The sequence below is a fragment of the Helicoverpa armigera genome, chromosome 29 (genome assembly GCF_030705265.1).
Source record: "Helicoverpa armigera isolate CAAS_96S chromosome 29, ASM3070526v1, whole genome shotgun sequence".
Lineage (NCBI taxonomy): Eukaryota > Metazoa > Arthropoda > Insecta > Lepidoptera > Noctuidae > Helicoverpa > Helicoverpa armigera.
The window spans coordinates 1,019,713-1,047,604 of record NC_087148.1 but is presented as its reverse complement, the minus strand read 5'-3'; the positions used below and the strand labels follow the sequence as shown (position 1 = coordinate 1,047,604).

Below are 27,892 nucleotides of genomic sequence, written 5' to 3'. Positions count from 1 at the left end.
AACGTAGCTAACCGGTCGCCTGCAGTTCGTTTGGCAATGCTTGCGAACGGCCGCAGTCTCATTCGAACCTTAACAGATACGGTGCTGTGCTCAAGTTAAATTAACTGCCAGTTAAATTTAACCACAGTTAAATTTGTCAGTTTTTGGATAGCTCCTGTGTTTTATTTTGTAAGTTGGTTTTGATTTTTTAATCTTGTTTTGTTGACGAGGAAAATTGTTGCTTCGGGTTTTCTTGAATTTTCCGTGTGTTAGATTTTCTGAATATTAAGGAGTTTTGTTAAGTTATTTTTAGATTTATCGGGATGTAGGTAAGTGCTTTTAAGAAGTTAAAATTCGCCTAAATAAACTAATTTTTAAATCTTTGTAAATCAGTGCATAGATGCATTTTAACTGAACGGCCCCGATAGCAACTTGCATAGGTAGTTAATATACTAAAACCGTCACCATTCCTCACCTTGTTTTTTGGTGAAAAGCGCATGAAAATCTGTCCTGCAGTTTTTGGGCTTATCGCGAAAAAACGGCCAGATGCAGCAAATAACTTAGTGATAATACTTTGAAATAACTATACAGGTAAATGTTTAACCTCATAATATCGTACGCAAATACGAGTCAAACAAAATTCTTAGTGAACCTTGAGTCCTTTTGTAAAGGTTGCATAATCGTTATTCTTAGAATGCACTTAGTGTTTAAATGAAAATTTAACGTTATTTCTCACAATAACAACAACTACTAGGTACTATTACAGCCTTTTATCGTCCCACTGCTGGGCTGCGGCCTCCTCTCACACGGAGAAGGATTGAGCATTAATCACCATGCTTGCTCAATGCGGGTTGGTGATTTCAGACTATATAGTCCAGGTTTCCTCGAGATGTTTTTCCTTCACCTTTTTATCAGCCATTGGTGTCCAAGATATACTTAGATAGTACATAGAAACTTAGAAATGTTGCATTGGTACTTGCCTGACCAGGAATCAATCCCGCGCCCTCATACTCGAGAGGTTGGTTCTTTGCCCACTAGGACACCACGACTTCCCTCGCAATAACAACTTTGCCTTTTTATATTTATATAGGTTCATTCAATCAACCATCCTTAGGTTCTTAATACTAGCCGATATCCTGCGGTTATACCCGCGTCCTGAGGGAACTACTGTCCGTACAGGCATAAATAAAATATAGCCTATGTTGCTCGGGAAGAGTGTAGCTTTCCAACAGTGAAAGAATTTTTCAAATCGATTAAGTAGTTTCGGAGCTTTTTAAGGTACAAACAAACAAAAAAGGTTTCCTTTTATTATATTAGTATAGATATATTTATTCTAGGTATTCATGAGTTAAGTTAGGTATAGTTTTAGACTTAGTTCTAAAAATATAGACACAGTTTTTGTCACATACGCGTGAAAAATGGCAGCACTTCAGTAAATTTTAGACGCTATATCAACATTGTAGATACAATACCTAGTTACAAAATCACATATCGTCATGTCCGGTTTCCGAATAGATAAACCTCCGTCATTTCCCGAGCCTTTTTCCAACTATGTTGGGGTCGGCTTCCAGTCGAAGATGCAGCTGAGTACCAGTGTGCCACAAGAAGCGACTGCCTATCGGACCTCCTCAACCCAGCTACCCGGGCAAACCAATACCCCTTGGTAAAAATAGTTCTTCTTAATGGATTCTGACTACCCGTAACGACTGCTAAAGATGTTCAAATGACAGCCGGTAGATTTACCGTAACTTCTACACGAGTGAAACCTTTGACCGAAAAAAAACTACCGAAAATAAAAGTAAGAACTTAGACTAATATATAAAGAAGAAATATGTTTCGTTTGTTTGTACCCTAAAGGCTAAGAAACTACTGAACCGTATTGAAAAATTCTTTCACTGTTGGCAAGCTACACTCTTCCCGAATAACATCCCTACTAATATTATAAATGCGAAAGTAACTCTGTCTGTCTGTTACGCTGTCACGTCTAAACTACTGAACTGATTTTAATAACATTTGGTACAGGGATAGAGTTGACCTGTAGATAGAACATAGGATAGTTTTTATCCCGGACTTTTGAAGAATTCTCTTGGGAACGTGATATAACCGAACTCTACGCGGACGAAGCCGCGGGCGGAAGCTAGTAGGCTATATATTTTTATTTCGGTAAGTGCAGTAGTCCCACAGGACAGTTAGTTACAGTTACAGCATTTTTATCGTCCCACTGCTGGGCTCAGGCCTCCTCTCACACGGAGAAGGATTGAGCATTAATCACCAGTTCACCACGCTTGCTCAATGCGGGTTGGTGATTTCAGACTATATAGTCCAGGTTTCCTCAAGATGTTTTCCTTCACCTTTTTTATCAGACAGTCCACTGAAAGAAGTAAGTTTGTGAGGCTATAAGTAAGTAGGGATATTCTCAAAAGTTAGCGAACCGATCATGAAAATTCTTTCACTAATAAAGAGCTAAGTTATTTGAGTCGGTTTTTTGTGAAAAAGATTACATTTTATAAATCAAATAAAATAATAGGTATACTTACCTATAGCAGGCCTCTGTCACTCGACGTACTTGCGTGCGATAAATGCCTACCGCTCGCTGGGTTACCGGTAGCCCCACGCGGCTCAGGGCGCACAACAGTCACACGCGCCGCGCGCGCTCCCATATTATTATTTTTATTTCGTGGCATGTTATGCTGTTGGTTTTTATTAGGTTTTTTAAGCTACCTCACAATTTGATGGATTATTTTGAGTTGTGTTGGTTTATATGCGACTATTGTAAGATTTAGCAACATTTTATATGTATGAACTTATCTAGTCATTCTATTTTTTTTTTAATAAATTAATACTTATCTACTTTATGATTTTAACAACACTTTATGATTTTACTTTGACTTTGACTTTAGAGATCATTAGGTACTTATTTTACTTTAGATACCTACTTAGTTATATGAACTGTATTGTGAGTTTTGTAGCTCAAAACACATCTCGAGTGTAAGTAGGTATAGTTCTGGTCCAACTTAATGACGACTCGGAACATTACGCGTGTCGCTACGCAGAAACCAATTTTAGGTATGTATCAACACTCGACGGAGTTGTACCATATGGGGTATGGCACTTGTGCTCGAAAAATAGTTGGAAACCGCCTTTGATTTTGACGAAAGCTTTACTTAAGTACTTACCTACGCATACGTATTAGGTAATATTTAGTAATATGTACTCATACTCCATTTTAGTATTCAATACAATAGTTAACTAAAGAAAAATATTCTTGATATTACATTACTTTTTATTTAAAAACTCAGTTTTAAAATATCTAATAGTTTTATAATCTTAAAATAAGCGTAACTTTGTTTTCCTACTTAAATATTAATAAGTTGTAAGAAGCAACCCTAAGCATGGCCACGGCACGGTTGCGGTCACTGAACTGTGGGCTATCGCATTGGAATAACAATCAAGCGCTCGAGCTTTTAAGGTTCATTTTATAACGCAGCTAGGAATTTGTAGGTAGTTGGGGAACTTGTAGGTGCTTATAACAGTAGGTATGGACTTTTTTGTATGGAGTGATTTATCTGTTACGTAGTAACTATTATATAATCTGTGCCTATAGTACGAAATCTATGCAGTATTCATGTGTCTTTGACAGTCTGCAAAGTGAATCCGGGTCAACCAAGAATTATACTTACTTACCTATTATAACAGAAAATCATAAGTAAGCAAATAAACATTAGAAGTAAGTGACGGGGTCAGAAAGTCAGAAAAACAATATTATACTTACTAGAATATTTTGTTATTGTCATAGATTAGTTTAAAGTCTATTTATAACTTGTATTTTTCCTCTTGATGCAATTTGACTCAAGATCAAAGTACAAGATTAAGTTACTTAATGATGTATGAAACCAAGTTGTTGTTAGGATTTTCCGACTATAACGTTATGATAGAAATACCTATTATTTACCTAACTATAGCTTTGTTTGTTTCGTCCTGTATCTCGGTATAGGGTAATCACCTGTTTTACATGATGTTCAAAAATTCGATCTCGCAAAAAAAAAATTATAAGTAATGTCGAAATAAAATAAGTACATAGATAAGTTTGTGAAAATATAACTTTTTAAAAGAGTGTGTATGGAGTTTCTTGTTGGCTCTTCTCCATGAGAACAACTTTTTGAAACCGTGCAAATAGTGTGACGTTTCATAGGAGCCTGCAAAGGCCTATTTGAAATAAAACAAAAATTATTTGATTTGATAAGAAACTAACTTTGTGCGTCGTGTTTTTAAAACCGATTTAAAGGTACATCCACATACCATCTGGGTATACCATGAAACTGAAGACGGACTATAAAGTCTGAAATCAGCAACCCGCATTGAGCAAGCGTGGTGATTAATGCTCAATCCTTCTCCGTGTGAGAGGAGGCCGCAACCCAGCAGTGGGACGATAAAAAGGCTGTAACTGTAACAACAGAAGACGGTTAAAACTTATGATACCGCACTCAACAGCTAGTTTAGGAAGAGAAAACAGCAAGAAGAATCTTGGACTTAAAAAGTATGTAATTCTTCTCTGTATGAGAAGAGTCCGCAGCCCGTACGTTGGACAATAAAATATATATAACAAATTACATATCCCACTGTGGGTGCAGCGTGAGTAGGGAGTGTCAGACTCTTACTGACTAAAACCCATCATGTTCCTTCTGAAGCCCTTTATGTATCAGTGCCGCGGTAACTAGCGCGAACAGTCCCGCAGCCCTGGCAGGCTTTGATCCTAGTGGGCCCCACTGGTGTGGAACGAGTGCTTCATAGAGTGTGCTAAGTATGAATGTGGAAGGATGGAGAGGCAGAGGTAGACCGAGGAAAAGATGGATTGATTGCCTGAAAGATGACATGAAGCAGAAGGGAGTGGATGTAAGTATGACGTCTGACAGAGAGGAATGGAAGCGGAAAACATTGCACCGACCACAAATAACTTGGGAAAAGACAGGACCTTAAACATTTAAAAGAAATACATCATAAAACACAGATTACAGTTATGTATAAAATTTAAAATTTACATAATCCTTATAGTAATGTTTTCATAATTAACAAACTAGACGCGAAATTGATGAATCATCGTTACTAATAATAATTTTAGAGTTATTTATAGTTTTAAATTACAATCTAGTTTAGGTCAGTTTTAAATAAATCGGTTCAATGTGCCAATAATATTGGTAGTTTGATTATGTAAGTTCATTGAGAAATGCTAAGTCATTCCGTCTTGTTTTTATAGTAAAAGTAGCGACCGCCTCGGTTTCTCTTGGACATATCATATCATATTATCGTTTATTGCATCTATACCTACCAATATAATAAAGAGGAATCATTGTTTTGTATGTTTGTACTCTATAGGCCCGATTCTGCTACGTTAATAATGTCAAAATTTAAAAGAAATTGAATCGCAATAGCTGTTTTAACACCATATCGGGTATTCTGCTACTAATATAAGACCAATCGTGTTCCAGTGACATTTGATTGGTCTACCATTTGGTCTATACGGTAGTTTGCTCTACAATCATATTGCAATCGTAAATCATTTGCAGACAATATGATTCATTATTGAATCACAGAAACAGTTAAAAACGTTTATTTAAAAGAATAAATAGCGGCGAATCTCAGTCGAATGTGAATTGTATGTCGCTTAATATAAGTAAAATAGCAGAATCGTGCCCCTGTACTAATGTGATTTTTTTTTATGTGTATGCAGTAGTACCCGGGTTTATTAACTGAACTCTCACAGAATACATAAATATAAGGTCACTGAAGAAGACTTATGAGTATATTTACCTAATTATTGGTGTAAACCGCATGAAAATTCAAACAGTAGTTTTTGACTTTCACGCGAATAGACACACGAGACAGTGTGTTGTAATAAAACTAGTTACGAAATAAATGTAGTATTCTCTTCTGAATAATATAATATATCTAGACTACTAAGAAATATGTGTGAAATACTCGATGCAACTGGGTGCACATTGCATATATTCCGAATGCGTTTCACAAACGTTACAAGTGCAATTAAATGTTGCAACTGTTGCCTCTTTTTAAGGACTTTCAGTGTACATACACTCGCGGGCATATAATCTGGGTCAGCTATGTACATTTATCATCTGAAATATTTCGTTGCATCGATCATAAAGTTAAGCAACGCTTGACGCGGTCGGTCCGTGGATGGGTGACCTGTCTGTCATGACACGTTCTTCCGTGTTTCGGAAAGCACGGTAAACCGTATGTCCCGGCTGTTAAAGATCTTTGGCAGTCGTTACGGGTAGTCAGGAGCCAGTAAGTCTGACAACCAGTCTTACTAAGGGGTATTGGGTTGCCCGGGTAACTGGGTTGGGAAGGTAAGATAGTCGCTCCTTGCAAAACATTAATTTATTAAAGACTTGCCGGTTTTTCGCAGTTTCACTAGCGTCCTGTGGGAACTACTGCCCGTACTGGGATATAATATACCTAACCTATGTTGGTCGGGAAGAGTGTAGCTTTCCAACAGTGAAAAAAATATTTAAATCAGCTCTGTAGTTTCAAAGCGTTTATGGTAGAAACAAAGAAACTAAAAACTGTTTCCTCTTTATTATATTTGTATAAAGAAGGTATACAGAAGTATATAGTGTATACAGAAGGCTATACCTTTTCATCATCATCATCATCATCTCAGCCATAGGACGTCCACTGCTGAACATAGGCCTCCCCCTTAGATCTCCACAGATACCTGTTGGAGGCGACCTGCATCCAGCGTCTTCCGGCGACCTTTATAAGGTCGTCTGTCCACCTTGTTGGTGGACGTCCTACGCTGCGCTTGCTAGTCCGTGGTCTCCACTCCAGCACTTTTCGACCCCATCGGCCATCTGCTCCGTGAGCAATATGGCCAGCCCATTGCTACTTCAACTTGCTAATATGTACCTTTTATGTGTGAAATATTTCTCTTAGAATGCAGAAATGTCAAGCGTGGATATTCCTTCACACCTTTTAACGTTCTAAGCCGTGATGAATGAATAGTGTTCAGTCAAGGTTGATGATAATGATTGTGAACAATCTTCGTTATTATCTCGTACTTCTGCGTTGCAATTGATGTCTAACTTCACATAAACTATCTTACTACAAAAACTTACCTAAACATCTGTCGAACACTTGTCTAAAAAAAGAGTAAAGAGCAAAATGGACCTTATTTCAACGTCATAATCTGACATTTTTTTAGACAAGTGTTAAACTGACGTTTAAAAGTTTTTGTGGTACGAAGGTAAACGACAGTAGATATCTTAAAACTACAGTGATGATGCCCTCCTAGCCTATTATGGGCTACAACAACTGTTCTCATATAAGGAGATCAGCCAGCTGCGCAAGACATATTATAGTGCACGAGCATTTGCTCGGACACACGTGCACTCACTATTCCTTCACTCTCTGCGCGCGATGGGACGACAATCCGACACCACCGGAGAGAGATCACAAGCAGGACTGACATTAACGTGCTCTCCGTATTTGTAAAAAAAATGTTCAACTTTCAAAGTTAACTGTTGTTTTAAGAAAATGGATGTTTATGTTGTTAGTGGCTTTAGTAGTTAAAGTTGTTTTGATGGCAATCTTTATAATAATAATCTTATCTGATTATTTTTTTTTTTGTAATCTTTGAGTTAGTATTTATTTATTTGTCTGTCATTCAACTAACAAAAACGGCCATTGACCAGTTACTTTTGTTATAAAAAATAATTACTCGACACTAGCTGTTTTCTACGGTTTCACCTCCGTCCCGTGGGAACTACTGCCCGTACCGGGATAAACATAGCTTTTGTTTCTCATCGATAGTCTAGCTTTCCAACAGTGAACAAAATTGGTCCAATAGTTTCGGAACCTTTAGGGATATAGAGACACAAGCAAAAGAAAAACCTTGATATTAAGTATATAGTATTTTATAGATATAAAAATAGATTATCATCCTTATTGGGAGAAGGGGTTACACAAGTAAAGTAGGTATATAAATATAGCCTACAGAAACTTTTGCTATATTTAGATATTTACTTTACCTATCTAAAAATAGATAAGATTTAAAATTAAATGTCTAATTATATTTATTTTAATTAGCATTCCCACGCTCTTTATGAATGTCAAACAGTGAGTCATTTTACTATCATTTTTTGTCCCACAACAGGGCAATGCCCTGACTTTGTGGTGGCCTACTGGGTAAAGAACCAACCTCTCAAGTATGAGTGCGTGGGTTCGATTCCAGGTCAGGCAACAACTAATGGAACTTTTCGAAGTTTGCATGTACTTTTTAAGTGTATCTTAGACACCAATGGCTGATAAAAAGGTGAAGGAAAACATCTTGAGGAAACCTGGACTATAAAGTCTGAAATCACCAACCCGCATTGAGCAAGCGTGGTGATTAACGCTCAATCCTTCTCCGTGTGAGAGGAGGCCGCAGCCCAGCAGTGGGACGATAAAAAGGCTGTAACAGTAACAGTAACATCTATAATGTGCGTACTACCATTCATCTTCATACTGATTTATGAGCCCAAACAAACTATTGGCCTACTAAAAGTGTGCAGTATGCTCTTACATCATCCTCCGAGCCTTTTTCCAAATCATGTTGGGGTCGGCTTCCAGTCTAACCGGATTCAGCTGAGTACCAGTGCTTTACAAGGTGCGACTGCCTATCTGACCTTCTCAACCCAGTTACCCGGGCAACCCGATACCCCTTGGTTAGACTGGTGTCAGACTTACTGGCTTCTGACTACCCGTAACGACTGCCAAGGATGTTTAATGACAGCCGGGCCCTACAGTTTAACGTGCCATCTGAAACACAGTCATTGGTGTCTAAGATATACTTAGAAAGTACGTGCAGTATGCTTTTACAAGTGGGCTAAACAAGTAAACATGACTTACTACGCGTTTGTGACATCTATGTCAAAGTGCTAACATGTTAGGTCAGTAAATTGGCAAACTTTACGTAATATTTAACTTACTACTAGTCGTTAACTTTCCCTATGAACTGTGTGCAGTTCTAATTAACTGCAGAGAAAATTTCGCGACAGTAATATTATGTAAGCAAAAGCAGTCATCATGAAGTAGGCCGTACGATTCGAGTTACCAAATAAGTATTCAGAAGATATCATCTGCCTAGGCTTTTCCCGACTATGTTGGGGTCGGCTTCCAGTCTAAGCGGATGCAGCTGAGAACTATTGTGCCACATGAAGCGACTGCCTATCTGATTTCCTCAACCCAGTTATAGTTATCGGCACGAATCTTGAGCTCTGACCTTCACCTGCGCAGAAGTAATTTATTGGGTCCCTTTTGTGGTATGAAGTGAGGCGCGGGGGCGGGCTAAAGCGGTGATTGGCCCGCAGTGCATCGCGTCATAGCCGTCACTCGGAATTGGTTCTTTGCTAATAAATCACTTCTGAGCAGATATAGGTCAGAGCTCAAGATTCGTGCCGATAACTATACCCAGGCAACCCAATACCCAGTTAAGACTAGTCGACAGTCTTTCTGGCTTCGACTACCCGTAACGACTGCCAAAGATGTTCAAATGACATCCGGAACCCACCAATTTAACGTGCCTTCCGAAACACGGAGGAACTCGTCATGGTAAGATGGACTCCCATCCACGGATTTACCGCGACAAGTGTTGCTTAACCTTATGTTCGTGTGACTTGTAACTTAGACATGAGTTCCTCTCACTAAAAGCTTAAAGTTATAAATAGGTTTCAAGGACTTCAGACCACTTTCACTCGGTTCTCGACTGAACCGTTTCGTAAACTGCGTTATAGTAATATTGCACATATTTCCTTCTTGTTTTACAATATATATAGTGTATAGTTTATTACATACTATCTATGTGTCTTGATAATATTAACTTTGCCATTTGAAAAATGTTTTCACTGTTGGAAAGCTACGTTATTCCGAAGTAACATAGGCTATATCAGATCTGATAATGTCTGTGTGTAATCTAAGGGGGAGGCCTATGTTCAGCAATGGTCGTCCTATGGCTGAGATGATGATGATGACGATGATAGGCTATATTTTATCCCGGTACGGGCAGTAGTTCCCATAGGACGCGATTGAAACTGCGGGGAAAAAACTTCCCTCCCAGACAAAATACAGCCTGTGTTACTCGGAGATAGTTTAGCTTTCCAAGATTGAAAGAATGTTTCTAACTGATTCAATAGTTTCGAAAGCTTTACGAACCTACGAACAAATAATGTTTCTTCCTTATACACAAAGAATACGGTATAACTTTAGATTAAAAAAGACTACAAATTTAGAAAGAGTAAAAGACTGCAAGTCATGACACTCGAATGCAATTTAGTAATGATACTGCTACAGTTGCACAGATTTGGGCAATTCGACCTTGTATGAGTGTAGCACTAGACTTATGACACCACAAATTGTCTGCAGTTTGTGCTTTACATATTGCAAGACATGGGACAAACATATACTATGCAATTTAAGATAATTAGTGAATGAATAGCGTTCACAGAGGAAGGAAAGATAGCGGAGATGCCACAAGGAAGGTAGCTCAAGCAACGTACGGTAGGCGTGATCAGTTACTAGAACTAACGAGACGAGTTTCCTTTTTAAATAAAAATCAAACTGTCGAAGATTCGTCTTAATTGATTGGTGATTATATTTCGAAAATAATGGGCGGGTTCCATAGACGGCGAGCAAGGGCGGAGCTAGTGCGAGCACCAGGATGTATTATAAACCGTAATAATTAGATATAGTCATCGGCACGGATATTGAGCCCTGACCTTCACCTGCACAGAAGCGATTTATTGGTTTATTGCCTTATGTGTACAGTGCGCAAAGCGATCCCCACTCTTCCGCCGAGAGCTCAATATCCTTGCCGATAACTATACCTAGAACAATTTTCGGATATGGTATCATATTTTGGGGGGCTCTCGTACAACAAACGTTATTTTCCTATCCGTTTTATAGTTCAGAACACTTGACCGATTTTTATAAAGTCGAAATATATTACAAGCTTATCTTTTTTATCCCCAGGACAATGGCTTCGGAGACCATATCTACAGCAGACCTGGAGTCGCTGCCAGACCGCATCGCGGACACCTTCTCCGGGATGAGGGTCCTCGTCACTGGAGGCACTGGTTTCATGGGGAAGGTGCTGCTCGAGAAACTCCTCAGGTATGTCAAGTTGATGTCAGGATTGAGGAGTTTATTGAAATAAGGCTTTTTTTTAACGACGTCCAAAATCATCAAATGACCCCTCCCGCTATGGGTTAGCAGCGGTGAGGGAGTGTCAGACTCTAACTGACTAAAAACCATCGTGTTCCGTCGTAGGCCTTTTATGTACCAGGGCCGCGGTATCTCTTTCGAACAACCCGCAGCCCCGGCAGACCTTGGCCCTACTGGGCCCCGCTGAAATAAGGCTATCTTAGTTAGTGACTTGGAAGTTTTCATCAAAAATAAAAAACAAAATAATTACATGCCAACGTGGGATGGAACGAAGCATGCTTAATATTAAAAAAATACAAAAAATTCGCCACACAAAAATTAGAAAAATCACCAAAGCTAAAGATGCTCTAAGTCACGCTAAAAAACTAAAATGGAAGTGGGCAGGTCATGTAGCGAGGCTAGAGGATGACAGGTGGACTAGCAGGGTGACAAAGTGGAAGGGTCCATACGGCAAACGTCTCAAGGGTAGACCATATTCGAGATGGGCCGACGAAATAATAAAAATAGCGGGACCCTGCTGGACGCAAATAGCCCAAAACAGAGACAAATGGAAATCTTTAGAGGAGGCCTTCACCTTCACCTAGGGAGGGGTTCTTGCACATGAATAAGTTTCAGTTTTGACACTTTTTAAGAGTTGTATAAATAATATTATAACTTTATCCTTACTTTGTAAATACCTACTGTAATGCAAGAAATATAAGGCTTTTTTATTTTTATTTATTTTATTTATTTAGTTAGTGACTTTGCATGTCAAAATTTTAAGTGGGACATGGGGTTGCCCCATAGAAATTGTGTAATAAGTAACTGCACCCCAAAAGTCATTACACTTGTGTGATAAACAATACTGTATTATTATCATTCTTCTTTTCGAAATAATTCCTCATAGATATGACCTGTACACAGTACCCTTTTCCCAACTATATGGGGGTCGGCTTCCAGTCTAACCACCTCTATCTGACCTCTTCAATCCAGTTATTGAGTTACTTACACCATACTCCTCAGTAACGTGCTTTTTGGTTGTAAAGATTAAACTTAGAAAAACACCACTTATATGTAATATTGCTCCTGATCTCTTTCAGAAAATGTCCAGACATTGGTCAGATCATGCTTTTCGTCAGAAATAAGAAAGGCAAGAATCCTAAACAGAGATTAGAGGAGATCTTCAATGGAGTTGTAAGTATTGTTATTCTATTACACACTAGATATATAATAAATACACAAAGAAGAGAGACACTTTATGTAGGTACAACGGCGAGCTTAACCCAGAATTGGGTTCTCTTACGACCAACCTTATAGCAATAGTCTTGAGATTCAATAGATGTATTATCTTGTTTTAAACTTAAGTGTACTGGTTGTAGGTACCCATGTTTTTGACAGTTTAAAGGGGGTCTGTTTACGGTTGTCTTAAGCTGAGTGTTTTATACATGGAGCGACTGCCTATCTGACCTCCTCAACCCAGTTACACGGGCAACTCCTTGATAAGACTGGTTGTCGGTCTGTCTAGCTTCTGACTACCCGTTACAACTGGCAAAGATGTTCAGATGACAGCCGGGACTTATGGTGTATCATGCTTTTCAAAACACGAAACAATTTGACGACCTCGATGGCGCAATGGTCACCATGCCGGACAGCCGAACCTGAGGTCCCGGGTTCGATTCCCGGTTCGGTCGACATTTTTGTGATGAGCATGCTTGTTGGCCGTGGTCTGGGTGTTACAATATGTATATTTGTAGCTATATTTAGTTTATCAGTTGTGTTAGCACCCATAACACAAGTTAATTAATAACTTACCATGAGGCTAAACGACCGTGTGTGAAAAGGTGTCCCGGCATTATCCCGGCATTATTCAATTGCTTTAAGTTCAAAATATAAAAAAAAACTGTTTTGTTACAATCATAGTCTATGTGAAACTAGAGGTACATATGTTTCTCAAAGTAATGTTAGCTGTCGGTAAAAAACCATGTTCTCTTATATTTCAAACGGAAAACCATCAATTATAATGTTTAGTGCACCATTATTTTAATTATCACATAAACCTACCTATGAACTTTACAGCTTATTTCCTGAATAACACACAAGGCCACTCAGTAGTTTATAAAACAACATTATAGCAAACAAACGAGCCGTTTTCCCGCGGTTTCACCCGTGTCCTGTCGGAACTACTGCACGTACCGGGATAAAATATAGCCTATGTTACTCAGGAAGAGTGTAGCTTTCCAACAGTGAAAGAATTTTTCAAATCGGTCACGTAATTTCGGAGCCTATTCTTGTTGAATAAACAATAAAAACTTTCTTCTTACATCATCTCTCGAGCCTTTTCCGAACTATGTTGGATTCGGCTTCCAGTCTAACCGTAGACAGCTGACTACGAGTGTGGCACATGGAGCGACTTCTTATTTGAATCTTTTCTCTTTATAATATTAATAACTGGCCGACCCCAAATGACTTGGGAACAGGGCAGGAAGATGATGAATATTAATAACTAGCGACCCGCCCCGGCTTCGCACGGGATAACAGTATTTCCCTACTATTTCATGTATGTTACACATATAATACCTTCCTCTTTAATCACTCTTTTCATAGAAAAAACCGCATCAAAATCCGTGGCGTAGTTTTGAAGATTTAAGCGTACAAAAGGACATAAGGACAGAAAAAGCGACTTTGTTTTATACTATGTAGTGATGTAGATGAGCAGTTATTTTCCATTTCGTTTATCTTGTTAGTGAAAACAAACCCATAACTGAACTAAGTTACTAACTTAAACGGTTTCCTAACTGAGTAAACTGTAGTTTACGTAATTCCACTCAGTCGTCGTTACCTCAATGCATCTCTTGCTCAACTCTCAATGTTCATTCAGATGAACTATTTAGTCCAGTGGGCCGTGCTTGCAGAAATATTTGTCATTTTTAAGATATTCGCGTGAAATTAATGTGGTTATTTGAAGGTTACGTACTTGGGTAATTTGTCAACTGAAGTAACTACTTAATAGGTACTTAAGTATATACTTGGTCATGTGTAATATCTTGTGAAATAAGAAATCCTTACATGTGAAATTCTATTTGCCAGTCTGTTATGCGTTCATGGCAAAACGACTGATCTCAATGAATGTAAGTTTGGTAGCATGCATGCATGCAGGAAAAGTCGTAGTGGCCTAGTGGTCAAAGAATCAACCTCAAGTATGAGGGCGCGGATTCGATTCCAGGTCAGGCGAGCACCAATGCAACTTGTACAACACAACTGTGTTTCGGATGGCAAGTTAAACTGTAGCTCCCGGCTGTCATTGAACATCCTCGGCAGTCATTATGGGTAGTCAGAAGCCAGTAAGTCTGACACCAGTCTAACCAAGGGGTATTGCGTTGCCTGGGTAACTGGGTTGAGGAGGTCTGATAGGGCAGTCGCTCCTTGTAAAGCACTGGTACTCAGCTACATCCAGTTAGGTTGGAAGCCGACCCCAACATAGTTTGGAAAAAGGCTCGGAGGATATATGTATTATGTATATACCTAGACCCAAACAAAAATAACTTGCACACCAAATAAAGCATTGCAACTCAAAACAAACAATAAGCCAAGTAAACAAACTGACAGTTGGTACATCAGTTTCCGAGAACGAGTTGACACACACGAACACAGCTCATGTGACAATATTGAGGTTAACAGGCCAAGGTTATAGTCTTGCTGTAATTCTTTACCAGTCGCAGGGTTTTAAGTAAAGTCAAGATTGTTAAGTTAATGATGATACCTATTAGATATATGATGTACCTATAATAAACCACATACCTACCTAATTCAATTTGATAATACCTACCCAATTTTATTTCAAACTAGCCGTTTTCCCGCGGTTTCACTCGCGTCCCGTGGGAACTACTGCTCGTACCGGGATAAAATATAGCCTATGTTACTCGCAGATAATACAGCTTTCTAATGGTGAAAGAATTCTTAATAACGGTCCAGTAGTTTTTGAGCCTATTCATTATAACCAAACAAACAAACAAACAAAGTTTTCCTCTTTATAATAGTAGTATAGACTAGCTATTTTCTCGCGGTTTAACCCGCGTCCTGTGGGAAACACTGCCCTTATCAGGATATGTTCCTTGGGGATAGTGTAGCTTCCTTGGTAGTGAAATATTTTTTAAAATCGCTTCAGTAGTTTTGGACCCTTTATATTTTAACAAAAAATCCCTACTAATATTATAAATGCTAAAGTAACTCTGTCTGTCTGTTACGCTTTCACGTCTAAACCACTGAACTGATTTTAATAAAATTTGGTACAGACATAGAGTTGACCTTGAAAAAGAACTCAGGATAGTTTTTATCCCGGACTTTTGAAGAATTCTCTTGGAAACGCGATATAACCGAACTCTACGCGTGCGAAGCCGCCGGTGGAAGGTAGCAATGGATAAATTAAATAGTACCTAAATAAGATTAACTGTTAACTGGTTACTCTCGTATCCCAAGGGAAAGAACTACTTTTCACACCCTTATAAAAACTCACCTATCTTGTCTAAGGTAGTTTAGCTAGATGCTAAACTAGATCTGTGCATATCGGTCCAGTAGTTTCAAAATGAAAGCGCAACAAACAGTCATACAGAGTAACTTTCGCCTTTATAATATTACTAAGGACAGAACAGTACGTTTGCATCATCATCCTCCGAGCCTTTTCCCAATTATGTTGGGGTCGGCTTCCAGTCTAACCGGATTCAGCTGAGTACCAGTGCTTTACAAGAAGCGACTGCCTATCTGACCTCCTCAACCCAGTTATCCGGGCAACCCAATACCCCTTGGTTAGACTGGTGTCAGATTTACTGGCTTCTGACTACCACTAACGACTGTCAAGGATACCACTAGGCCACGACGACTTCCCTAGGCCACCACGACTTCTCAACAATACATGTTTGCATCACAACATTATGACAGCCAGACACAATGTAGCTAATATCTTACGAAGCAGCGAACCACGGTAGCCACTGAGGCGAAACGTGCATTGTATTGTTTTTACCTAATTTTGCCTAATTCTACCTAATTCTACATAATTATAGGGGTTTTTTGTCCTCGTTCGCAATAAAGTTGAGTCATTTCGGTGATTTGTTGGACAAAATAAAAAGAAACTTGTAATTTTTGACTGACTTGGTTGTGACTTCGTAAGACGCAACTTTGATGAAAACATGGTCGGTTTTTTGAAAGCGACTGTTCATTTTGAAAATTGATTGTGAAAATTCATAGACTTAACAAATGGTTTTAAGAAAACTGAGATTGTAGGTGATCATGGGCCTTGTTTGTCTCTAAAATACGTTTATCTAAAAGATCTTTTTTTTTTAACTTTTGGTATTTTTCTTACGATAAGTAAAATATTACGTGACTGTACAAAAACTTTCGTCGTCTATGCTTTTGAAACTCGTTTTTCAAAACCCAGCAACTTTGCAATACTTTTAGGTACGATTTGAAATCTCCAAAACTATTAGTCTTACTACAAAACCTTAAACATATATTGAACACTTGTCTAAAAAAAGTATGGCTTCAAAACGGACCTTATTACAACGTCATAACCTGTATTTTTTTAGACAAGTGTTCAACAGACGTTTAAAAGTTTTTGTGGTACGACGGTTAGGTACAGTTTCTTTACGAACCTTCGAACATACTTATTAAGCCACCTTTTTTACCCACTTTTTAGGGTTCCGTAGCCAAAATGGCAAAAACGGAACCCTTATAGTTTCGTCATGTCCGTCTGTCCGTCTGTCCGTCTGTCCGTCTGTCACAGCCGATTTACTCGGAAACTATAAGTACTACAGTGATGAAATTTGATGGGAATATGTGTTGTATGAACCGCTACAAAAATATGACACTAAATAGTAAAAAAAAGAATTGGGGGTGGGGCCCCCCATACATGTAACTGAGGGATGAAATTTTTTTTTTCGATGTACATACCCGTGTGGGGTATCAATGGAAAGGTCTTTTAAAATGATATAAAGTTTTCTAAAAAACATTTTTCTTAAAGTGAACGGTTTTTGAGATATCAGCTCTCAAAGTCGTAAAAAGTATGTCCCCCCCCCTCTATTTTTATAACTACGGGGTATAAAATTCTAAAAAAATAGAGGTGATGTATGCTAATTAACTCTTTCAACGATTTTTGGTTTGATCAAAGTATCTCTTATAGTTTTTGAGATAGGTTGATTTAACTGTAATTTACGGAACCCTTCGTGCACGAGTCCGACTCGCACTTGGCCGGTTTTTCTTACATAAAAAAACTTACCAACCCTATTTTCTTTACTAACTTCTTAACTCTCCACCAGCTGTTCGAGAAAGTCCGCAACATGCGTGGTGGAGTGGAACCACTTCTGCAGAAGGTGACCCTTGTGGCTGGAGACGTCTCTGAGCCTGACCTGGGGCTTAGCGACCAGGACCGAGCCATGATCATCGAACAGGTCGACATTATTATACATGCTGCTGCTACTATCAGGTATGTGATGACAGGCTGGGGGTTTGCTCGAAAGAGGATCAGGAGAGGGAAAATGGATGAGTGAAATTATTTAATCGAGCGTAACTTTTATTAGAGCCCTGCCTCATTAGGACGCCAATGGCGACGTCGCCGGCTACGTATCCAAACAGTTAGTATTTAAATGTATGAAACCTAACTCACTTGGCGACGGTTTGGCAACGTCACCAAATTGGAGGCGTTGCCACGAGCTACCGTTCCCTACGTGGCATCTGGCTACTGTGGCAGCTTGGCGACGTGGCCACAGTTGCCACTATAATGTACACGGTAAAGTGCACCTCCCTCACTCAGTCGCCAGTGTGGTCGCCAGTCAGCGTGCAATTTCTTCAGCGACGACCTAAACAATTGACTTTCGAGACGCCATGGCCTCTCGACTTGGCGACATTTGGATGCCAGAAGTAACCAGACCTGTGCCACTGGCGACGTCGCCATGGCGTCCTAGTGAGGCACAGCTCAGAGTCGTGGTAGCCTAGTGGACAAAGAACCAACCTCTCTCAATAGTCGAATGGCTAGAAGTTATGTTACTTGTGAGATAAAAAGAAGGGAAGAAGGAAAGTAAGAAGGAAAAGCAACAAAGAAAATACCATTATTTACAAGACAACGGCAGATAGAAGAGTCTGGAAAAAGAAGTTTTGCTGCGTTTGCAACAAATAAAATTGGGATAGGGACAGAGGAATAAATGATGATGCTTCTCTTTAGCTCCTCCCACAGTGGGAGGGGTCTTTTAATACATATTATTCGGGAAAAATATCTAAGACACTTGTCAGGTTATACAGAACCAAACCAAAGATGGAACAGCAGGCACCTACTCTGCAGTGGGATGTAATAAGCTGAACTAAAATAAGTAATATTGGAGTACTCCTTATTTTTCAGGTTCGACGAAGAGCTGAAGAAAGCTGTTCTGCTGAACGTGAGGGGCACCAAGCTCATGGTCGAGTTAGCCAAGACTTGCAAGAACTTAAAGGTTTGTTCTCAACCTTTTCAATATATTAAACCCTAGCGTGAAGCATTCATTCATTCCGGTACGTGGAAAATCAAAAGAAAATGTTTCTTTTTAGGGCTCCGTACCCAAAGGGTAAACGGAACCCTATTGTTTTCGCTCCTCTGTCCGTCCGCCTGTCACCAGGCTGTATCTCATGAACCGTGATAGTTAGAGAGCTGAAATTTTCACAGATGATGTTTTTCTATAGCAACAAATACTAAAAACTAGAATAAAATCAATATTTTGGGGGGCTCCTATACAACAAACGTGATTTTTTTGCTCATTTTTGCTCTGGTACAGAACCCTTCGTGCGCGAGTCCGACTCGCACTTGGCCGGTTTTTTTAAGTTTTGCTTAAGTAAACGGTAGATATAAGGTAGGATATAAATCATTCGTGGTAATAATATACCGTAAAGTAATACTTGATGTCTTTGTTTAACTCCGAAAGTTGATACAATTCAATTGTAACCCGATAATCTTTATTGCAAAATATAGGTTACTAGCTTCCGCCCGCGGCTTCGCCCGCGTAGAGTTCGATTATATCGCGATTCCAAGAGAATTCTTCAAAAGTACGAGATAAAAACTATCCTATGTTCTTTTTCAAGGTCAACTCTATCTCTGTACCAAATTTTATTTAAATCAGTTCAGTGGTTTAGACGTGAAAGCGTAACAGACAGACAGGCAGACAGACGGACAGAGTTACTTTCGCATTTATAGTATTAGTAGGGATTCGTAGTTAGTGCTTTTATTTTCGTAGCATACTTTTGAGGTTAAACCAGTAACAAATTCACAAACTGTCGCCTTTATAATTATTATTTATTAACATAAATATTTTTGTAATATCTACAGCTATTCATCCACATATCTACTTCTTACTGCCATCTTCATGAGAAGCTGTTGGAAGAGCAGGCATACCCCCCACCGGCTGACCCTCACCACGTCATCCAAGCTGTCGAGTGGATGGATGATGAAGCCATCGCTATGCTGACACCCAAGTAAGTCTATCATCATCCATCATCATCACACATGACTCACAATACATGACTAGCTAAGAAACATCGTCCAATCAATTAATTCAAAAATGTTAAAAGCGTGTTTTTTAGTTTTTTAAATTATCAATTTTGTTAGAAACAAATCTTTTAAAGCGCATCCAATTTTGTCTTTAGACACGCCATCTTACATCGGATATACCTTAACTCTTTATGTCAAGGTTATATATCTCTCAAGCGTGATTGCTGCAGAGTTCATCGACCCACATCTCAAGGTCGGCCGCTGTCACTAGGGTTGCCAACCGTACTATCTATATTACTTATATATTTTATAATAGACTGAAGAGTTTCTATGTTTGTTTGTACGCGCTAATCTCAGGAACTGCTGGTCCGATTTGAAATATTATTTCAGTGTCATACAACCCATTTATCGAGGAAAGCTACTGTAAAAAATGCTATATTTACAACAACGAAATCTATCAAACAAATCCTTGGTTGAAAAAAAAAAACAGTACAAAATGTACAAAAACAAAATATAGCATTTTTCAAAAAAAAAAAAAGTATTTTTTTCCCCTTTCCATAAAATAAGTAAACTGTATTTTTTTTAATGCACTATATTTTTCATACCTCATTTAGGAACATACCTACTATATTTCGCTGGTGAAATGTTGGCAACCCTAGCAATGTCAGATATGTTACAAAATAATACATTTATAAATAACTGTCGTATTTTTTTCTACTAATGATGTGTTTGAAAGTAAAAGTTAGACTGAGATTGCGGTTGGAGATATTTTTAGATTTCGTTGCGTAATTTCTTGTGCGTGTTTGGCAAAAAGTATTTAAGTAGTTAAGTTTCAGTATCCATTTATTTGACATGGTACTATTTAAAAAATTTTATGTTTATATCTAAAGAAAAAAAAGAAAAATAGTTATTAGCATACCTTACGACTGTAAAGGATGACTGACTGACTATCTTTGATAAATAGCAGGCTAAGATAAAAAGCGAAGTAAGAATCGCTATTCGCTGTCATGAAGTGAGCTTATAAATTCTTCCATTATCCCTGTTCATGTATCAAGATATATTTGCGACCCATTGCTACAGTCACCCGCGTACCGAGGGAACTATAATTTCCGTTAGCACTCAGTCAAAAAATAACGTACCTAGGTATAGATACATTACTCGGGAGTAGTCTAGCTTCTCAACATCCATTGAACATCCTTGGCAGTCGTTACGGGTAGTCAGAAGCCAGTAAGTCTGACACCAGTCTATCCAAGGGGTATTGGGTTGTCCAGGTAACTGGGTTGAGGAGGTCAGATAGGCAGTCGCTTCTTATAAAGCACTGGTACTCAGTTGAGTCCGGCTAGACTGGAAGCCGACCCCAACGTAGTTGGGAAAAAGGCTCGGAGGATGAGTCTAGCTTCTCAACTGTGAAAGAATTTTTCAAATTGCTTCAGTTAGTAAAGGAACCTTTAAGCCATGTTTCTTCTTCATTATATTAGTAAAGAATACCTATTAAGGTTTTTTCCCTACATTTGCAGGTTACTAGACAAACTGCCAAACTCGTACGCATTCACCAAGGCTCTCGGCGAGGCGCTGGTGGTAGAAGCCATGGAACACATACCTGCCATGGTGCTCAGACCTTCCATAGGTAAGCAAACATTCTAAAGAAATAACACCCAGGTCGTGCGAGAGCTACTCTGCACACTAGGATTAAAAGTGACATATAGCATTTCCTAGATAATTTAATCTATACTAATATTATAAAGCTGAAGAGTTTGTTTGTTTGATTGTTTGTTTGTTTGATTGTTTGTTTGTTTGTTTGAACGCGCTAATCTCAGGAACTACTGGTCCGATTTGAACAATTCTTTCGGTGTTAGATAGCCCATTTATCGAGGAAGGCTATAGGCTACTTTTTATCCGGGTTCGTGCAGAGGTTCCCCCGGGGTGCGGGTGAAACCGCTGGCAGAAGCTAGTGTACTATATAACTACAAGATTTCTACAAATTGATACTTCCAAAGATTGGCACGCTTAACAAAAATCTGGGTATGAGTTTCTCATCGGCTTAAAATCCTACCGGATGTAGCTGAACACCATACTATACAAGGAACGACTACCTATCTGACCTCAATCCGGTTACCTGGCCAACCTTAATAAGTTGTCAGGCCTCGTTGTCAGGCCTTCTAGTTTCTGACTACCCGTAAAGACTGCCAAAGATGTTGATTCATCTTCTTCTTTCGTGTCTATGACATGTCATATATTGAGACTGCACTATCTCAGCCCAATATGCCGCCACAGCGAGAGCACGGCCGGATGCGCTCATTAAGTCCTCCCGCGAGCAAGTTTCAGGGCACAGTGGACATGCGATGAGGTGGGACATGGTCTGCACAGCAGTCTGGCACTCGCACCCAGGGTTCGCTCCAAAGATGTTGATAATAGATGCATTTTGTATTTTCCAGTGATTCCGATCTGGCAAGAGCCAGTCCCCGGCTGGACTGACAACATCAACGGCCCCACTGGATTGCTCATCGGTAAGTTTGTCATTTAAATTGAAAGATAACACTCTTCATTTCTTTGACTTTTTTAACATATGCCCAATCGGTTAAAATTAAAAAAGTGCAGCGTTCAGGGGCTCTTTGGATTGGATCTTCGTATAGTTAGACCTCAAAGCTCAAACAACCACCTTTTTACCCGACTGCCAAGAAGGGCTCTATCTTTAATACCACCTTTACCTGTTGCACCCACACACAAACACTTAAACTTGAGTTTACTGCAGTACTTTTCTTTTTCCATTTCTTTAGTTTTTAAGTTAAAAATGTAAACCCCTGTAATTAATTATTAGCATACTCCTACATACTACTGTTACTAGTTTTGAAGAGCGGGGCCTCCTAGCACAGGTATTTTTCATACTTAAAAGGAGAGCCCTGCTTAACATTTATTGTAGAAGTTTTTAAGTTGCTGAATAAAGATTTATTTATTTATTTATTATCCTTATTTGTCCAGGTGCGGGCAAAGGCGTGATTCGCTCGATGTACTGCAAAAGCAACAGCTATGCGGACTATCTGCCGGTAGATGTCTTCATAAACGGCATCATGATTGTGGCGTGGAATTATTTGCAGAACGGGTTAGTAAACTGCCTAGCCGCTTCCTTATAGCATGATGCAGCTGAGTTAAGGTGTTTTGTATGAAAACTGACGGCATAAGTATTTGATTTTTTGAAACAAGATTTAAAACAAGATTAGGATGAAATTTTGCACAAGCTCTGAGTTCTGATGAGTATACATGACTAGCAACGTCAAGAAACGAGTGTTTTTGGAGTAAAATTCTATTGGGGGATAGATAGTAAGTTTTCAATGTAAATAAAATGAAATAGCAGTGTTATAAGAGTTAAAGGCCCATAGTCACTGACAACATAAACACCCGTTCTTGAAACAACAGCTTACTATGAAGTTTCGCATTCATTTTTAAAAGTATATAGTTGTAAGTTAAGCTTTAGCTAAATTTTTTATTTAATATAAGACGCAAGATTCGACGAAGCGGTCGAAATATTGTAAAAAATAATATGCAAGTTTGTATCGTGACAGACACAATCGCGCAATGATTTTGGCGCCATATTTATTTATTTAATCATATGCTACAATAAGAGGTAAATAACAATATTTTTCTTTATTTTCAGGGACACAAAATGCAATATAATAAACTTCACATCGTCAGCGGAGATCAAGGTGACCTGGTCAGAAATGATTGACGCTGGACGAGAAATTATCATGAACCGAGTTCCACTCAATGGAGTAGTATGGTAAGTTAATATTATCTGCCTAGCTTTTTCTTCACAATGTTGGGGTAGGCTTGCAGTCTAAAATGCAGCTGAGTACCAATGTGCCACAAGGAGCGACTGCCTATCTGATTTTCTCAATCCAGTTACCTGAGTAATACTACTTCTTGATAAGACTGGTTATCATTTTGGTTTCTGACAACCCATAACGACTGCTAAAGATGTTCAAATGAATAGCTTGATTGATGGCTTCCAGGCGGATTGTTAGCCACATCTATTTACTCTGATGTGCAATGTGCACGCACATTTGCTTGGACACAGGTGCACTCACCATTCCTTCACTCTCATAGCGCGATGGGACGACAATCCGACACCACCGGAGAGAGATCACAAGCAGGACCGACATTTACGTGCTCTCTAATGCACGGGTCACGACACAATCACCAAGTTCCAGACTTTGGGCTGCTTTATCAAAGTTTCTTTGCGACTTTAGCCTTACCTGGGAGTTGAACTCGAGACCTCATCCTCGACAGTCATACTTTGCTACAACTAGACCAACGAGACAGTTAATGGTCATCATCATCATCTTCCTGTCCTGTTCCCAAGTCATTTGGGGTCGACGCAACATGTCTTTATCTTCCATTCCTCTCTGTCAGATATCATACTTACATCCACTCCCTTCTGCTTCATGCCCTCTTTCAGGCAATCAATCCACCTTTTCCTCGGTCTACCTCTGCCTACCCATCCTTCCATATGACAGACAGTTATAGTTATCGGCACGAATTGGGAGCTCTGACCTTCAACCTGCGCAGAAGTAATTTATTGGGTTCCTTTTGTGGTGTGAAGTGACGCGCGGAGGCGGGCTAAAGCGGTGATTGGCCCGCAGTGCATCGCGTCATAGCCGTCACCCGGGATTGGTTCTTTGCTAATAAATCACTTCTGCGTAGATGTAGGTCAGAGCTCAAGATTCGTGCCGATAACATAACTGTCTCTCATGTGGAACGATGTGGAACTATAATAGTAATGCTAAAATTATGTATTCGCTATGTGCAGGTACCCCGGCGGTTCTATGAAGCACTCGCGTCTGTACCACAACATCTGCCTGGTGTTGTTCCACTGGGTGCCGGCTGTGCTGGTGGATATCCTGCTCTTCTGTCTTGGGTACAAACCTATGTGAGTATCTGGGTACCAGTGTTTTGGCAACTGACAGGGTTTTGAGTTTAAAGGGAGGAGAATGGTGTAGCAATATTGAAATGAAATGGAGGATCCAACCAGTTTCAATGAAGCAATACGTATTAGTTAACAATGAGATATTTTTTGTAATATCGTATTTATTTTCTCTTTAAGTAAATGAATGAAATTCGTGTTAATAACACTACATATGTATAACTTAAGAACGGCTGAGTCGATGTAGTTTTTTTTTTACTAAATAGGTAAAATTTTGAACGCGCTAATCTCTACTGATTTCAAGTTCAATTCTTAATTATTCTTTAAGAATAATAATATTCGTAGTTGGACCTCAGAAACTGAAGGATTTATATTTAAGTTATAGACAAGTTTTTTCATTATTTCTTATTTTATCTTCTCTCTTTTAGTTTATGTCGCGTCCAACGTCGTATCAACAAAGGTTTCGAAGTTTTCGAGTACTACACGAACAACCAGTGGGACTTCAAGTCTGACATTGCTCAGACTCTGCGTCAGAAGCTCAACCCTCGCGAGAGACGGGACTACAAGGTTGATGCTGTCGGTTAGTAGTATTTTCTGAAGTTATATTAAAAAAAAAAAACCTTCAGTTATTTTTACCAAAACAATACTATTAGGTGATTAAATGGAATAAGAATCAGAAAGCAAAGATTTTTTTGTTTGAGGCAGAAGTTTAGATAACAAAAAAACTGTATTTTCATAATTTTACATTATACATAGTGAAAAGTCAATTAATAAAAATCGAACTTTTATGTTTTATTCGTTATTGCAATAATTTTTAACACATAATTTTGTTTCTAATCCATGAAAAACAAGTCTTTGTCAAATAAAGAATCCATTAAAAAGATTAATATTAAATTATGGAAAATAACTCGTTTTCGTACCATAGTTTATCCGACTGCAGAGAGTAGCTAGTACTGAAATAACTAGAATATTGAACTGTCACCAGGTCTGGACATCTCGAAGTACTTCGAAGACTGCATCAGGGCAGCAAGAGTCTTCATCCTCAAGGAGTATGATGACACGCTCCCAGCTGCCAGGAGGCATATGAGAGTGTAAGTATCCTTTTATCCTTCACTACCCTACTGTTACAGCCTTTTTATCGTCCCACCGCTGGGATGCGGCCTCCTCTCACACGGAGAAGGATTGAGCGTTAATCACCACGCTTGCTCAATGTGGGTTGGTGATTTCAGATTTAATAGTCCAGGTTTCCTCAAGATGTGTTCCTTCACCGAAATTTTTATTGTATTCCAGTTTTCAGTATTTGTTGTTATAGCGGCAACAAAAATACCTACATCATCTCTGAAAACTAACTCGATAACTATCACGGTTCATGAGATACAGCCTGGTGACAGATGGACGGACGGACATAGGAGCGAAAACAATAGGGTCCCGTTTTACCCTTTGGTTACGGAACCCTAATGATAATATATTTTTTTTTCTTTTCAGCATGTACTGGGTAGACGTAATAGTCCGCTGTCTATTCTGGGGTCTGATCTTGTACTGGCTGAGTGGCTTCGTGACGTCACCGTCCACTGTCACGGAACACAATGCTACTGTCATCGCTATGGACGCGTAGAGAACTGTTTTATATCGAATGTCCACTATACTGGACGTAGAGGCTCATTTTCATTTGTCATTCAGACTTCCTTCAATGTTTTTTTTAACGACGTCAAATATCCTCAAATGACCCCTCCCGCTGTGGGTTAGCAGCGGTGAGGGAATGTCAGACTCTTACTGACTAAAAACCGCCGTGTTCCGTCGTAGGCCTTTTATGTACCAGGGCCGCGGTAAGTCGCGCGAACAATCCCGCAGCCCCTTATGTTCAGCCTTAGGTATATAACTACTATTATGAATATGTCTGCCTAGCTTTCAAGCCTAAACTACTGAAGCGATTTAAATAAAAGGCATAGGTACAGACAATCTGGAATCTGAGAAAGGAAAATTATTTATAAATTCCTTTGAAAATTGAACCTAAAAATTTGTGCCCGAGTTAATGATCAATGAAAATGAGTCTTACATTATCAGTTCACAATGTCTGACATAATTTGTCAGACTTTTATCAGACTGCTTCTACTATGTTGTGTAGATAGTTACATAGTTTTAAAGTAGGTATACTTAGTTTTCGTAAAGGTGTTTGAGCTAGCCTTAATTCTTTTCGAGGGTGAAGAAAAATTAAATTAAGTTGACAAAAAACTGTGTTTTATACAGGATATGAAAAAAATTTAAATTAAAATCAAACTTAATTAATATTCTATTAATTTTTATTTGCTCTACAAAGTTCTTAAATACCCGGTTTCAATACATTTTCATAGGTAGATAACTACGGTTAAAAAATAATTGGAAATCTGGTGCATTATTCGTTTCAAATCCTAAAATTGAGAAAAAAATTACTTACCATACATAATATCCTTGTAACTGTATTATTTTAAAGACACATATTTTCTTCATAATCTAAAAAGTCATAAGTGCCTACCATTTTTATTTTTTGTGAAAAACATTTGCCTAACGTTGTTATAGAAATTATGTCTAAAAAATAAGGTGTAGGCTTTTACTAAGAAATAGCTCAACTATTTGTATTATAGATGTTAGTTTTTAAAACTAAGTAAATACCTAGTTTAAGTGTGTATAAGACTTTTTTGTACCTATTTAGAATAATATATATTTTTTCTAAGTCTCTTGTAAAATGGATAACTTTTGTATTGTATATTTTTGTAATAAAAGTTACAATTATTTTTGTTGTTTTATTTTACATATCACTGGTACTTTTTATTATTTTTTTCTGTTTTATGTGTAGGTCAGATAGGCAGTCGCTCTACGTAGCACACTTACCAGTGTATCAGCTGCATCCGGTTAGACTGGAAGCCGACCCCAACATAGTTGGGAAAAGGCTAGCCAGATGATTAGATAGGTAACCATAATGCATAGTTATGAAATGAAAGAAAGATTTTTTCGTGATTTTTCATACTATCATTGGTTTATTTTACAATTACATTTAAGTTTTTTCTTAAACTAAATATATTTAGATACTTAATTACACAAAGACAGACATACAGATATCCTTATATATGTATGTATATAGTTTTTCATAGTAGATAGTTGCATAGATAGGTAATACTCGTGAAATTACTGTAATTGATATTATATATATTATGTAATATAAATAATATATATTTTGGTAAGTTTGTATGTTTTATTAGCTGGTTTCTTTTTTCACAAAAAAGAAAGAAAGATATACTTAGAGTCTAAAAAACTTACATAAA

The 27,892-nt window shown here is 38.5% G+C and overlaps 1 protein-coding gene across 1 annotated transcript; it reads left to right on the top strand.

Annotated features, from left to right (window-relative positions):
* Window positions 1-27,277, top strand: LOC110381396 (fatty acyl-CoA reductase 1). The gene is made up of 14 exons (XM_064042706.1): window positions 1-168; window positions 11,002-11,142; window positions 12,273-12,366; window positions 17,481-17,647; window positions 18,557-18,647; window positions 19,514-19,659; window positions 21,193-21,302; window positions 22,111-22,182; window positions 22,655-22,775; window positions 23,328-23,450; window positions 24,480-24,599; window positions 25,022-25,173; window positions 25,579-25,684; window positions 26,079-27,277. Exons 2-14 carry the CDS (start codon window positions 11,006-11,008, stop codon window positions 26,206-26,208), a joined length of 1,569 nt encoding a protein of 522 aa, XP_063898776.1. The 5' UTR covers window positions 1-168; window positions 11,002-11,005; the 3' UTR covers window positions 26,209-27,277.
* The last annotated feature ends 615 nt before the right edge of the window (window positions 27,278-27,892 follow it).